Source organism: Epinephelus fuscoguttatus, linkage group LG1, assembly GCF_011397635.1.
Source record: "Epinephelus fuscoguttatus linkage group LG1, E.fuscoguttatus.final_Chr_v1".
Classification (NCBI taxonomy): Eukaryota; Metazoa; Chordata; class Actinopteri; order Perciformes; family Serranidae; genus Epinephelus; species Epinephelus fuscoguttatus.
The window spans coordinates 19741564-19757694 of record NC_064752.1 but is presented as its reverse complement, the minus strand read 5'-3'; the positions used below and the strand labels follow the sequence as shown (position 1 = coordinate 19757694).

Here is a 16131-nt window from a genome sequence, read left to right as displayed (position 1 = left end):
GTTGGCAACTGGATTCGCTTGAGTTTCTTCAAGACATTTCACCTCTCATCCAAGAGGCTTCTTCAGTTTTTAAGGCTCTTAGATGAGCGGTGAAATGGCTTCAAGAATCTCAAGCAATGATGTAGCACTTAGGACTTTGAGGCAATGACACACTGTCAGTGTTCGTCCACTTAAAGTGCTGTTTTTGCCACTGACAGTCTCTGATTATTATAATAAGTGTCTGATAACATCATAGAAAGGATCCCTATGGAGACAGACCTTTTTGTTAAAGAGTAACATCTTGTTTGTTTAACTAGAAACAGCCCCAAATACGCCACCGCCAAACCCACCAGACTCCATTTAAATAAACAGTAATTTTAGTGTGCATAGAACCATCATATTTCACATCTAAGTGGGTGAACTAAGGGTTTATTTCAATCAAACCAGAGTTGGTGATTGTTGGAACAATGGAAAGATGAACCGCAACAGTTTTCTGCAAGTTTCATTTTATTTCTGTCAGCTGTGAATGACGTGTGTGCTACTATGATTAAATTACTGTTTATTAAATGTAGCCTGGTGGGTTTGACAATGGCAATATCGGGGCTGTTTTTGGTTGAACAAGAAGGATCTTACACTTTATCATAAAGGTCTCTTTAGGGATACTTTCCATAATGTCGTCAGACTCTTAAAGTAACAATCTGAGCCTGTCAGTGGCAAAAACAAGCACTTCTAGTGGATGTAAACTGATGGTTGTGGTTCTACCGCAGCCTGTTTCGCTGTTGCCCCCTCATTTAATACTGGTCCAATTTCTAAAAACTGTTCAGGTCCAGGTTGAAAAATAGGGACGTTACCCTTTAAGTCAATATATTCATGGCAAACACAACAAACTGGTGAAAATACAGACACTCAATTTCGCATAAATAAATTGGAATTTCAGTGTGTCTGTATTTATTTATTTATTTATTTATTGTATAACAGAATCAGCAACATTTGTTTAATGTGCCTCTCTAAAGCGCTTCAGGGGCAAATATCTTATATAATTAGAGCAGCAGCACAATAAGAAGACAGTGTGATAATGATATGTACACAGGATCATCTTTATTGAAAGGAGTCTCATGAGATAACAGTACTGTTTCTCAGCAGCTACAGAAGAAAGTACTGCATGCACTAAATCACACGCTATAAACAAGCCAACCAACGCACACGTGTACAAACAAACACATACATTTTGCATCTGTTATTATTTTTTTAAAACCACCTTACCATTCTTGTCATAGTTATATTTCTGCATATTTAGGCTACAGTATCACATATTTTTTACCTTGCCAGAATATTTTTTTTAGTCTGGTTACAATTACTGTCAGACAAACAGAACAATAAGACTGAAAATAAATTCTACACTCAGTCATCCAAACATTTACAGCTCAGTAAACAACCATAGTGCATGTCGGGAGAAATGTTGTTTTCTTTGTGGTTTTCATTGATTTCACAGCAAACTGACCCAAAAAAAGCCATTCACATTCAACACATGGTTTCTATAGGTTATGCAAACACACGCAACTTCGATGATAAAGTTTTTCAAGTTCAATAAGCTTTTTTGACCCTTTGGAGAAAGTCCAACTGCGGTGTTAGATACCAAGTGTAAAGTCTTGTGAAGAGGAACAGAGACAGAAAGCACAAAGAAAATAATGTGATAAAGTGCTTCATGCATTTCTGATAAGCCTCAGTACAATGAGAAGAGCAGGTCTGTTGGTAATGCTTCAGATTACAGCCCACAATTTATCTATTGTAATCATTTCAGTGAAATACTTACTGGGTAACTATATGGGGAAACATATGGAGGCACAGGGAAGAAGACAAGATGTTAAGGTATAAAGGGGTAACACTTCATGTTTAAGAGGGAAAACAGGAGTAACAGTGCCAGCTAATTTTATAATTAACAGTTTCAGTCATATTTTAAGGAAAAATGTCAAACATTAGCTGGGTCCAGCTTCTTAAATGTGAGAATTTGCTGCTTGTCTTTGTCACAAAGTGATTTGTGGATGTCACTTTTGGCTATGGAAAAATTGTGATGAGCATTTTTTTTTTTTTTACAATTTTTTGACATTTTATGGACAAAATGATTAATTTGATTAATCCTGAAATACCTGGCAGGTTCGTGATGATGGTATATCTGAAAAAAATTTGGTTTGGGAAATTATATTGTGAAAATATTTCAAATACAGAGTAGAACCAGAGGGTTGCCAGTTCAAGTCCCTGTCCAGACCAAATATGAGCATGGACTGGTGGCTGGAGAGGTGCCAGTTTGCCTCCTGGGCACTGCCGAAGTGCTCTTGAGCAAGGCACCAAACCCCCAACTGCTCAACGTGACCGTCCATTTCTATTGTTTTTACCCTTATAGAGGTGTTTTTTTGGGAGTTTTTATTGGGCATTACAATTCAAATTGAATTGAACTGTACGTTAAGATCCCCTGTCTGTACCAGTGAATTAAATCAGTACTTTAAAGGTGCACAATATGACAAACATGGAGGATGCTGAGCCGAAGTGGCAGCGATGAACTGCAATGGCCATGCACGCAGTGCTAACACCGTCAACAGTGCTAACAATGGCAACAGTGTTGATTGAGTTAACAGTGTTTTCAAAAGTGTTCACTGGAGGGGGGGGAGAGGGTGGACATTATTTCCGTAACGATGCTAGTTTACCAATGTGGGTCGGGAAGGTGTTATCAGCTTCATATGAGCGCAGTGCAGAGTGGCAGCCATTAGCTAGCCAGTGGGACATGAAAGGAGAGACTTACATGCTCCAACATTGCACACACAGCCAGACCATCTACCAAAACAACAAACAGAGACACTCAGATGTCATATATTGCACCTTTAAGGTCCACCCTAAACACAAATTTGTAACCTTGCACACTTCTTCCCTCATGCATACCCTGTAATACTCCATTCATTCATTCGTTCATCTTCTAACCGCTTCATCCTCTTGAGGGTCGCGGGGGGGCTGGAGCCTATCCCAGCTGACATCGGGTGAGAGGCAGGGTACACCCTGGACAGGTCGCCAGACTATCGCAGGGCTGACACATAGAGACAAACAACCATTCACGCTCACATTCACACCTACGGACAATTTAGAGTTATCAATTAACCTAATCCCCAATCTGCATGTCTTTGGACTGTGGGAGGAAGCCGGAGTGCCCGGAGAGAACCCACGCTGACACGGGGAGAACATGCAAACTCCGCACAGAAGGGCTCCCACGCCCGGGATCGAACCGGCAACCCTCTTGCTGTGAGGCGAGAGTGCTAACCACCACACCACCGTGCCGCCCGTAATACTCCATCAGTATTAAAAAAATATCTAGACTGTAATTTGCAGGCGGTAATCTGAAGCGTTACTGATCTGTTTTCTTAATAGGATCGCAGAAAGTCAAAAAGTGAAAGACCCCGCCAAGAGGATACAGCTCCTGTTCTTTCCCAAAACAAACACACACACACACACACACACACACACACACACACACATAGAGTCCATCCACTGTCACCCTTGACTCTCTCATCCTGACTGGCTGATCAGGAGGTCAACGGGAGTTTGAAGAGCGGCGTGATCATCAGTGCGTGTGTGTGTTGACAGTCAATCAACTTATCTGCTCAGATACCTCAGGCTGCACCCAAGTAACACAGTATATGCAATATATCTGTATTTGGGGGGGGGTCAAAGATCCAACACCTCATTAGCTGATGAGTTGCGATATCTGTGTGTGTGTGTGAGTGTGTGTGTCAGAGGGATAAGACAGGGCTGTATCAGCTGATAACCTACAGTAACCCTTGGTTAATGCCTCCGTCAGAGCTTATATAGACGTCTTTAAATGACTCACTACAATCAGGGCTTTGGTTTCAATTTGAGGTGGTTCATAAAGAGCCGTAGGATTAGTCCTCTCCTGAACAAATTCATATTGGAACGGCAGCTGCTCACGTGCACGCATTTTCATTCAGTGACAAAACATTGGAAATCTAAAACCCAGAACATTCAAAGCACAAAACAAATGCAAATGCTTCACATTCAACAACTGCTGTGAATTAGGAATAAACAGCAAATAAATACATTTAAAATAGAGCAAATGATAAATAATATATATTTCTTTTAAATTAGAACTAGCAGTATAAAAATAGTTGCTACACAATTCTTTTTTTCTTCACTCTGCCATGCTTTTGGCTGACATGACAATGACTGAATGTCTCACAGACGATCCCTGACAGGCAGTTTTTTAGTAGGGATGATTTACAGCTTTAAGTCTCTCTGCTATAACACAGCCAGTCTTTTAAAAACAATCAGCTATCATGTGTTTTACACTTCACTTGGGGCTCAGACAAAGTTCGCTTGTCAGACTGGTTTAAACCAGTGCGAGTCAGACATGTTGTGGTGACTGATTTTAACCACTGAATATTTGAATGTTTTATTTTAAACAATATTGTAACCAACTTCCTCTTTTAGCGCTGTGGTTCTTCCTGCACTTGGTGAGATAGTGGCGATACCAGAGCCATCTGAAGCTTTAAGATTGAAAATGTCTTGATGTGAAAGTGTCATCCAAAAGTTGCTAGACCGTTTATAGGTTAAGGGGTTATTTGTTTGACTACTTATCTTTATCTAACAAGAGAGAAACTTTGTTATTGTGGAATGTAAGTATCTGAAATATATCTTTCAAGGGTACCAAAATATAAAACTGTAGTGTCCTGAAGAGTCTTGAGGAGTTAAAGATAGTCCTGTATATAAACTTAATTTTTCTTTGTTTAATTTGTGTAAAAAAAAGTCAAATGTGTGAAATCATCTATCGTCTAAATTAAGGCTCGGCCAAGTTTCATTCGGCAGGTGTGTGTGTGTTTATTTTAGTTTAGTGTGGTTGGTCTACCTACATGGCAACAGTTGCCTAGATTTGAGAAAACATTATGGGCTATATTGTTACTATGACTACTGACACTATTTCTAAAAATTCATACAGTATTGTAATTAGCCTGATGTTTTTGGGATGGAAGGGAAACATTTGCAGATTAACAATATTTAATTTAAGTTGAGACTTTCCAGTGTATCACTTTAAGGGTAAAGTCTGATGATATTCTTTATTTTGTTGTCAACAAAATCCTGTGAAAAGACACAAACCAACAATGCAGGTATGGTATGTAAAACTTGATATATATAGAAGCTTGTTTCTCTGTGCCAGCAACCACCATTGTTTCCAAAAACACATCAGTGAGTCACACAGCTGCACTGGCTGACACATTTCTTCATTACCATGAATATGGGCACTGCAGTTTATTTTGAGTCGTTCTTCATTCACCATTCTGCTGCTGTAAAACCCAAGCAGCAACCCGCAGGGCTGAAAAATGAAGCCAATGCAGGAGCATCAAAAACTGCAGTTCCTCTAACGGCCACTTGAGGCTGGCTCCAAGAGCGAGTCAATCCCCATAGACCCCCATGCTAAAATGGCCAACTTTACAACAGCCTGGTGCAGAAAACATTTTGGTGTCTATAGCTAGTTTAAACATTGATGACAACTGCGCTGGGGTTAATTTTTATAAATGTTTAAATTTTATTAATATGGCACGGCTGTGGTGGGTGACACCTGCTGACAAGTTGCCACCACGGTGATAACGTTGGTAAGGTAAGGTAACCATAGTGTAACCCCAGATTCAGAGAGTATAGATGTAGCAGTAGATGTCGCCATTTCAGTGTGTTTTCAGTCCATGAAAGTTTTGGTCGACCCTCTAAACAGTCGGATGTTCAGTTTTTCTTGTGAGTACATTTTGTATGAATGATTTGGAGCTTGTTTTTCACTGGCAAAATCACTTTTACAACATTGCATTAGCTTTATCACAGTTAACCATAGCTGTAAATGTGCCATGCTAACCAAGCTAGCAGCTGGCGTTATGGTTATCCCCACCCTTGTGTCCGAAAATTCTCACTTCTCATCACTTCTGGCTCCAAAAACTAAGATGGTGATGTACAAAATGCCAAATTTGAGGCTTCAAAATGGGAGTCCACAAACCAGTGGGTGACATCATGGTGGCTATGTCCATAATTTAGACAGTCATTCATTCATTCATTTATCTTAACGGCTTATCCTGTTAGGGGTCATGGGGGTGCTGGAGCCTATCCCAGCTGACATTGGACAGGAGGTGGTGTACCTGGACAGGTAGCCAGAGCTAACACAGAGAGAGGCAACTATTGACGCTCACATTCACACCTACAGTCTAACCTGCATGTTTTTGGACTGTGGGAGAAAACCCACACTGACACGGGGAGAACATGCAGACTCCGCACAGAAGGGCTCCCCCACCCCAGGGTTCGAACTAGAAACCTGTGAGGTGACAATGCAACCTCACTAGCACACCAAATGTGTGTAAATCCTTGGCTGAACATAGTCCCAAACAAATGTGCTGTTTACTCCTGTTATAGAAGTAAAACTGCAGTGTTGTGTTGTTCTGGGGAAATTACTGAGCAAATGAAACAATATATTCAAGCCCTGTTTTTAAAGATTTATTATACATTTTCAGTTAAACTGAGAGCCACAGGCAGGCTGATCAAGTCGGGAACACTGAGACAGAGCAACGCATTGTTGGTTTTGGTCTTTTCATAAGATTTGTGGACAATAACAAAAACACTGAATAATGGTAGCCTCATCTTTCAAACACAACACATTTTTAAGACTGATTTCCCCATTTATATTGACTTAGAGTGTAATTTTAGACTGAGACAGTTTCACGGTAATGTTGCCTCCCACGCTTTCTTCCCTCTTTCATTTATTTTCAGAGAAAAGCTGAAGACCAACATCAAAAATCAACATGCAGTCAAAAATATAAATACTAGTACTTAGTTCACTCTGTTTTTATGTTGTTTAACTTGGAGTTTTCCAGTCCATATGTATGTTTATTATTAATAATAATAATGATAAAGACTACCCTCATCTTACTGTTGAACACACTGACATTATGTCCACTGTGATGCCCTCGCTGAGACAAACAGCACACCCTAGTGGTTACCTTCAACACTGCACCTCTTCCCCACCTTTCTATTTGTGGTCCCTTTGTTTTCATGGGGGGAGGGTGTGTAGCAGCATGGGTGTAAGCTGCAAAGTCGGGCATTTGAGATGCAGTGCTTGCCATGGATCGTACAGATACCCACACACACCCCACATCATTGTACACAGGAAGGAGAAGGGACTAAAGAGGAGCAAGCAAGGGGAAGGAGAGAAGGGAGAAAGAGGTCTGTTTACAGCAGGTGAGAGTGAGAGGGGAGGGGGAGGCTGAGTGGACAGTGATCAGCTGCATGCAGATTTACAGAGGAGGCCTCAGAAAAAGCGTCTGCCTGGAGAGAGAGAGAGAGAGAGAGAGAGAGAGAGAGAAACAGAAAGTAAGAGCAACAGTCAGATACATTTGAGAGAAACAGCGAGAGCGAGACAGCAGCCAGTGAGTCATGCTAACATTGCCAGAAGGAACACGTCTCGAATCATTTTATTTCTGGTGTCTTCACTGGGAGCGAGTTGTGTTTGGGAACTGCATGGAGCACTCTGGGGCCATATTTAGACTTCATAGGATGTAAAATCCACCAGCACTGTGCTAAACTTGCTCTGCAGAGAACTTCATGTCAGCTTATGGAGCTACATTTCACCATGTAACACTTACAAAGCAGTCTTCAGTCTACAGGTTGAGTGTTAGACAAAGTGTCAGCACATTACTAGTCGGAAAGTAGAAAATATTATGGTAAGAATTAAATTAAATTTTCTAAGTATCTAATTCAAGCCGATACCTTGTGTTGTTCCTGTGAGGGTGTGCTGAATAATATGAACTTGAACACATGAAAAAGGAAAACTGAATGAAGCCCGTGACAGCAAAAGTAGTGGCACGAAGCAAAAACCCAGATGCAGTGATAATTTAATTCCCCTTTCCCAAATGGGTCCTCCCCAGAGAAATATTTTTATAACACTGTATAATCTTTAACCCTCGGGTGGGATTTAGGAAGTAATTCAAAAGAGAGTGCTGATCCGAGACAGATGCTGTTTGTTGGGTATTTCTGTGCAAAGTGTCTCGCAGTGTACTCAGTGAGTGTTGGTATTTTTAGTATGAGAGCCCAAGAAAAAAAAAAAAAAAAACCTCCCTTCACCCTGGCAGCTGACAAGGCTCCTGCTGTAGACTCCGCACTGCACCTGAGGGCCGAGACCCAATAACCTCGAAAGTCATGGTGATGTTTCACATGGCAGTCTGCTCCAAACCCAATATATCCATAGGAACAAAAGGTTCCATTTCATTTTGTGTTTCAATAATCAAAACAAATGCTTGCTGCAAACCACACATTAGCATGCAAGGGAGCTCTGTCAAACTCACAAATGTATTTGCAATTTGTAAAACCACAATAGACCTTTTTTCACAGCAGACATTTTAACTTGTCATGGAATGAAAAGCACAGGTAAAATTTATAACATTAACGATGGCTCAGCTCCAATTAATTGTCCCAGAAAGCTATTCAAGCAAGCCCACATGCACAATACCAGGCCTCCCCTAAGTGGAATGAAGCTATGAATAATGTTTTAGAATACACCTGTGCTTCCCCTACTATGGCATGTCAAAATATGTGCTGTGAAAAGGGCCTATTATGTGTGTGATTTGAAGTTGCCATCATTAGCAATCTTTGTGTAACCCAGTAGTTCTCAAACTGTGTGGGAAAGGAGACGCTGCAGATGGGGCGTGGATGACCAGCGGAGTTGAATGAATATGATTAATGTAGGGAAAATAAATAAACAAGAGTTTGCTGCTGCTAGCATGCTGACCTTTACTTGCTAAAAATCCAACATGGATCGTTTGTCTTTGTTGCTTTCCAAATTATTGTTAATGATTGACAGAAAATTGTGGGCTGAGGGGAATGAACTTATTTCAGCCTCCACAAGGGAGCAGGACAGAAAAAGTTTGAGAACCACTGGTGTAAGCAGTGACATAAACAGGAATATAAATTATGCAAATGTGTTTTTTTAGACTGTAAAAGCGGACGTATGTAGCACTGCTCAGCTCAGCATCATATTCATTGTTTTATGACATTCAACTTTAGTTGTCTCAAAGTCACAACGTTTAACTCAACTCCCCCTCACCATTTGGTTAATATGCCCGCAAGTCCATAAGTTCAGTTGAAACAACTCAAACGAAGCAGGAGGAAAGCCGTGCATGCAGCGTCAAGGCTCCTGGTTTTTAAAGACGGCGCCTATTCTTTATGTTTTCTATAGTGCACCTGACGGTCCCTCTGCTTAGCGGCTTTGCTGCTGTGCTTTCTCTTTTCAGGGCTGCAGACCTGATTGTTATCAGCAGCACGGGACAAACCTGGGCCCGGTGTGCCCCCATAAACAGCCAGTCTGGGCTGGCAGTTCTCCACACATCTTTGCTTTGTGCCTTTTGGAGTCTTTTTCTTGTTTTTACAGCACAACATATTTTTCACTTATGCACACCCTGCTTCTGACTTCACAGATTCCCTATCGGTGGTTATTATTTTGGTTAATAAATCACTGTATTTGTTAGTCAATATGTGTGTCTCCAGTTTTTTAGTCTTAGAGCCAGGCTGTGACGTGTAATACTAGCAGATCAGGTGGATTTTTCCGATGCTACAGTATGTCAAAACTATTCTGAACAGACTCTGTGGAGTACATCTTAACTGTTAATTGGTTGTTTGGTTAATCTTGAGATTTTTAACGACTCACTGATTCATGAACGTGTGTTCAGTAGCGCATAAAATGAAGAGCTACTCTGTTCTTCTGTGTACTTACCTGCTCAAGACTATTAGCTAGCTGAGGCCTCGGGCTGCAGGCTGTAGAGTTTGGCTGGGTCCTGATTGTCGCAGACATCAGTTCTGGACACAGAATTCACATTCAGACACATGCTACCCAAACACACGAGAATCACAGGCAACCGCAGCACCATCGCCATCACCATCACCAAGTTCATCATCATCAGCAGCAGCAGCATCCGCATCCGCAGCAGCAGCAGTAGCAGTAGCAGGAGGAGCGGGAGCAGAAGGAGGAGGAGCAGCAGTAGCGGTGACAGCAACAAGGGGGCAGCGACGGAGCAGAGAGACACAGCAGTGAGGGAAGCACATCAGTGATGTTATAGTAATTGGTCTTAAACCACAGGGGGGGATTAGCTAGTGCATGCAAAGTGAATGTGGTAGTGCCGTATTTAAACACGTTCTTTGCTCATAAATGCCCATTATCAAACATGCTGGAGATATTCCGTTAATTACTTCAAGCTGCCCTATGAGTTCTGACACTGACAGCTTATTATCTCCAGTTAAAAGAAAATATTTCAGGACCTTCACTTGAGGCTGAACTGTTGTTGGCCCACCAGAGAAGGTCCAAAATGAACGTAAAAATTTAACAGTTTCTACAAAATGCTTCTAAGGTTACATTTTAGAGGTTTCTCCGCTAGAGTGGGAACACAGAGGCCTGCAGTAATAACAGATAGCAGAGGGTGTTGTGCAGCAGTCAAAGAGGGTGCAGCAGTCTTACCTGTTGTCATTGATATCTGTGGTGTTTCCTGTGGACAGAAAGAGGTGCATGAGGAGGCAGGCAGGTGCACGGTGAGAGGGTTGGTGGTGTGTAAATTAGGGAAAAAGTGGGTTTGTCACAGACACACAAGGGTTTTAACTGAAACAGCCCAAAGCCATTGGAGATAGATGACTTTGGAACAAGCAGCTGCATAATGTCCTCATACACAAATGACTGAGTAGAGTGTTTGTCAGTGCATTTCAAAATGAACCATATGTTCATTTTACTGATCTTTCGACCCAATCAGCTAGGTGAGGACACAGAAACAGCGCATTTTAGAAGTTTATCCAACTAAAGTCTTTGTATCATTGAAACAATCCACCACCTACTCCTCCTCTCAGCAGTAGCAGAACATATGCCACTCAACATGGACATCAATTTCACGCTGTTTGAACAAATGACCAATGTTGTTGTTATTCTGGAGAGGTTTTTATTTGCACGACTACCGGAGCTCACTTGCCAGGAAAATGTAAACATGAGTCATTTTACACTGTTTGAACAAACAGCCAAATTCTGTCATTCCTCTGATGGTGACACTCTATTATGGTGCTACTAGCACAACTAATAATAACAATGTCAAAGTGCCACAAGTTTTACGAGAAAGTTCCCCACCAAGAGAGATTCAATCATTGTATAAAACTGTACTTGCAAGTGGACTAATAGTGCCACAGAGCAGCACTTGTGTGTGGAAAAAAACACAAATTTATGATCAGTGGTGGCCCCAGAAATTTTTATAGGATCTACGGTTGGTTCACCAAAACCAAAAGCTATAACTGAATTTCAGGAATTCTGTTATGCTGTTAAGGTGTATACGGTGTTCTTCGGCTTATTATTTTACAGTTAATGTTACTAATTATCTGATGTGCATTGACTAATACTGGTACAGTTATCACTTTGAGTTCCGCGGCAATCCTGGTTTAATATGTTATATAAATGTGTTAGGGGATTCACTGTTTCTCAAACAGGCTGGTTGTCCTTTTTCTTAAGACAAATGTCCAGCTATAATCTGAGGGTGTAAATTGACTTTAAGAACAAGACATTAGCTGGGAACAAGCCATCTCAAGTTAAGGGGAGACTTGTGGGTATCCACAGAACCAATTTTCAGATATCCTGAGGTGAGAGTTTAAGGGACCCCTTTGAAAATGGCCATGACAGGTGTTATCTGGACAAAATTTAGCCTTACTTTGGAGCTTTACGTAGCCCCTCTTTCTAACAGGCTACGCCAGCATGGTTGGTACCAATTTATGCCTTAGGTTGTCCAGTTTCACAAGATACCACTACCTTTGTGCTAGCTTAAAACTGAGCATGTCACAGCCACAGACATTAATATTGGCCTCCAATTACTTTCACCAGGGGTGAAGTAGGGGGGCCAGCAAGTGTATCAGAGTGCTCCCTCTCCTTGGGGGCACCACGGTTTATAATGGCTCTGTTTGTAGTTCCTGGATCATTGTTACATTACAAGCCTGTTTCTGTTCAGCTACCTTCTAACCTACAGATCTACATCCTTTAAAAAAGTGTGGGAAGTTGTTGTCTTCACTCCCAAGACTTATTCTTGCTAACTGTTCCTAAAATCTGTAGTAAACTGGAAAAAAGGGGTGTTAAAGTATGCTGATGTTATGTGTGCACCTGTCTTATTTGTGCTGCTGCCTGTCTTGGCCAAGACATTCTTGAAAAATATATATTTTTTCTCAACAACAACTTTTACTCTCAGTTAAAAAAAATAAATAAAACACTTTGTGGATTATCTCCGTTAAACAGGTGTTTAATGGCAAATGTCAAAAATCCTCCAGCTCATAGCAGCTTCTGTAGAAGTACGACCCTTAAAGGCCTGTGCTTTCCGTGAAATACCCTGACAGGGATTAATCTCATGAAATATTTCCCTGGCTTTTTATGTGACACAACATGCTGATACCCAGACATGGAAGGCGTTTCTCAATCTCCAGAAACTGAGAAGTCTGTGTGTACTCATTGTCATTCATGGAGGAAAGGTGACTTAATTTGTGTGCTTCAATTTGATGAGTTGGCTATTATCAAGGAGCCTCATGCTTGACTGGATTATAAGGCTGCTTAATATAATCTCTGTGGAAAAAAATAAGGTCTGACAGTTAATAAAAATCTTATCCTAACAGGAAGTGTCAAGGCTACACCTCAACCAACTCAAAATACAGAAAAAAAGGTAAGGTAAATTTGAAGTAAAGGCCTTGCAAAGCGATTTGGCTTCAAGTTTTATACTTCCCCATAAGCTCTTATTGAAATTCATGACACTGAGTAGAATTATAGCACAGAGTGAACATTACCAGGTAGGGACCAGAAGGAAATTTCGCTCAGAGTTTGACTTCAGAATACATTACAGTGTACAAGCACTTTCATTCCAAAAACGCCATATGTCCATTCTAAATGTACTAAATAAAATATGGAAAACAAAATAAAACACATTTAAAAAAAACTGCACACTAATTACACCTTAAACAGTGCAAATATTTACAATCTCTTGATTCATTGCATCTGAACAGCTGCCAGTGTTGAGTATCTTTTATGCCAAGAAGAGATAAATATCAGAGTTATTTCCAGAATCTTCTTTTTGGCAGCAATGAAAACCCCTCAAACAGCACCATGTGAACCAAAAACTAAATCCTGTAATGGTTCACCGGATAACATCACAGTTATCTGTATTTAACAGAAGGCAGGTGCCGTTGCGGCTGATTGATATATTGGCTCTAAACCCAGTTTCTGACTTTTATTGATATTCCTGGAGAATCGAAGAGGTGTGGTGTTGTTACACAACTCTACAGCTGTCATCACTGGGTCAGAGGCTGAGGTGGGCACTCAGCCTGTCTGGCTGGCTATCTGTCTGGCTGAGTAATGACACTGCAAGCCTAATCTATCTCCCCTGGAGTCTGCTGCTGATGAGAGCAGACACAAACACACACTCACACACTAACATGAAGATGCAGAGAAGCCTCAGCAGCAGTAACCTGTAATAAACTAAGATAGTTTCTTTAATGTGTTTTTAAAAATGAGCCTGTATCCCATAAATATATGGAAATTTTATCCAAAGACTGTTGACCTGTGCTGAAACCCACCAATGGCTCTCGATTACACTTAAGACTGCTGACTCCGAGCCCATTACAAGGAGATGAAAGCAGACCAAAAAAAGGAACAGCGGGCTGAATTGTTATCATAGTGGCAGGGCAATCACTGTAAACTGGTTTAACAGCCGCCACTGCATATGAGTATATAAAACAGCATTCAGACATAATGACTGGTATGATAGCATAATGGCAACCACTAAAATATAAGAGGTCATAATAAGAGGTGAATTTACCCCCGCTGATCTTGATCATAACATTACTCATAATTCTAAGAGGTGCCATGTGAACAAGGCTCACCATTTTCTGAATCAAGCATCTCTGCGGTGCTCTTGTCTGTTTGGCTCGGCGGTTCAGCTGGAGGCCTGAAAACAAGGAGACAGAAATGTTTATGTAAATGTAACTGCGGGATTTGTGTTTCACAAAATTGATCCCTTGATCGATATGGTCTTTGAGTTTAATGAAGCAGGAGTAAAAAATTGAAAAGTAAGCGTACCCAAGTGCTCACTCAGCCTCTCAATTATCAATCAGTGTCAAAACAGATTAAAACTGAAGGCTTGTGTTGTTCAAAAACAATAAACTATGAAAGCTGTATTGTTTCAAAGCGGTGTGCTATAATTAGGCACATAAATTATTTACAGCTACTGTGAATGAGTTTTAGTAAGAAATAAATTAACTTTACACTAACAACTGCACTGCGATTGAATGCTCTGGAAAACAGGGATTTTTGCTGCAATACTGCGAGTGGCCACTGGGAAAGATTGGCTGCAAGGCTGAGCAGCTCCGTTTGACTCTAATGTAATCATTTCAGATTTCCTTCATTTTCAGGCTGATTTTGTGGATTTGGAGCTAAATGTTGCACCTGGGGCACGTCGTGTATTAATGACACTCGTTACCTGGAAAGGTTGGAAAAAGATATGCGTTTCTTCCCTGTTCCAAAAGCAAAATCAGACCCTGAAAAGTGTAGGGTTAGCTAGCTAGCTGGCGGCAGAGGTCTGACAGCACAGAGGAAGCCAAACACTGTTCATCTGCACACACTGCGACGCCACACAGCTGGTTCAATATCAGCAAAGTTTCCCTTTATATTCATTGTCTTGTGTGGCGATCAGCAGTGATGTGGTGGTTCACTTTTACACTGTGATCTGTAGCCTATAGTTCGGCTTTAGCTTCTAACTATCTTTGTCTTTTTAACCTGTTGTTGCTGCTGAGTCAGTTTGACATCCTGGATATATCCTTCAAACACAGACTGTAGACCCCTCTGTCTGCTTCTCTCTGGAATCACTGTTTCATATCATATGTTTTCAGGGAGCGCAGTCAGTTACAGTGTGGGCTTTGTGCTTACTCTGAAAGCCTGTTGGACCATCATAAAGGGGCGGGGCTTAGTGCAGGGTCACAATGTTTGAGAGCTGCTTGGACTTAGCAGACGGTATTTTGTGGTGACACCTCATTGGATCTCGCTGGCAAAGGGGCTTAAATTAGTGTGCTCACTCGGGTATTGTATTTCAATCACTACCAATCAGAGCCAGAGCCAATAAATGCCCATGCCTACTGCAGAGTCATTTGACCCAGGTGTCAATGGCAGCAGGAAAGGGGCTTCAGAGTATTACATTCCAAGGTAAACAAAGTGAGATGTGGCTAAAGGCATCTGAAAAAACACTGGACCGTGATACAAGAATAATTTGTCAAACTATTATGTACAGCCTGAAAATTTGAGATGCAGTTCACAGCACAGAAAAGAGCTAGTAAGTGGACCTTCAGTCAAAAACATTTTGCCAAATTACTGTTCCAAAGGTCAAGAAACTGAGATGTGTTGGAAAGCACTGAGAAACAATACTGAGTGGATGTTGAATTAAAATAAAGATCTCGAAGATTTACATTTAAAAAGGTCCTTTAAGTCACAATCTATCACCAAATAAGGTACTGTAACACAGTGGCCCACTGATGAAAGCCCTTGCATTTGCAGTACAAGTGCAGCACCCATTCAAAACCTGCCTGTTCAGAAGAGAAACTATAATTGCTTGGCCTGTGGTAGTGCTGCTTGCAGCTTTCTCGAGAACCACTCATCCAAACAGCTTCACACTCAACACTGTGCTTCTTTAGGTCTAGAGAAACACACCTGGACCCAAACAGCTATAGATTCAATATGATGTTGAGATATAACAATTGAATTATGTTGCTATTCTTACTCACTGTACCCCAAAATGACATACAAAAGGCCGCCAAAACACTTTACAAAATGCAATCAATGGTATACTACTTACGTTCTGTGGACTTCTACTTCTGCCTCAGAAGAAAACATTATTCTATTACATTTACCTGACGGAGACTTGTTACTGATTACACTGCAAATTCAGATTTTACGTACAACATTTAACAATCACGAGATGATGTTTTATTATTTATTAAACTATCCAGCATTATATTAGAATTGAAAGCTCCATCTTAAACAGATGTTAAGTAAATTTAAGTAGACTGTGCCTTCCTCTA

The 16131-nt window shown here is 40.9% G+C and overlaps 1 protein-coding gene across 2 annotated transcripts in view; it reads right to left on the bottom strand.

Moving 5' to 3' along the window:
- Positions 1 to 1484: 1484 nt before the first annotated feature.
- kif5ab (kinesin family member 5A, b) overlaps positions 1485 to 16131 on the bottom strand; it is a 101915-nt gene continuing 87268 nt past the window's right edge. The window contains exons 26-29 of one of the 2 annotated variants that reach the window (XM_049585905.1): positions 13945 to 14009; positions 10517 to 10544; positions 9779 to 9891; positions 1485 to 7338 (exon numbers count right to left, since the gene is read on the bottom strand). In XM_049585905.1, the coding sequence (XP_049441862.1) occupies positions 9792 to 9891; positions 10517 to 10544; positions 13945 to 14009 (193 nt within the window). In that variant the 3' untranslated portion in view covers positions 1485 to 7338; positions 9779 to 9791. The remainder of the gene's footprint in view (positions 7339 to 9778; positions 9892 to 10516; positions 10545 to 13944; positions 14010 to 16131) is intronic. The other variant, XM_049585914.1, reaches the window with a different exon arrangement.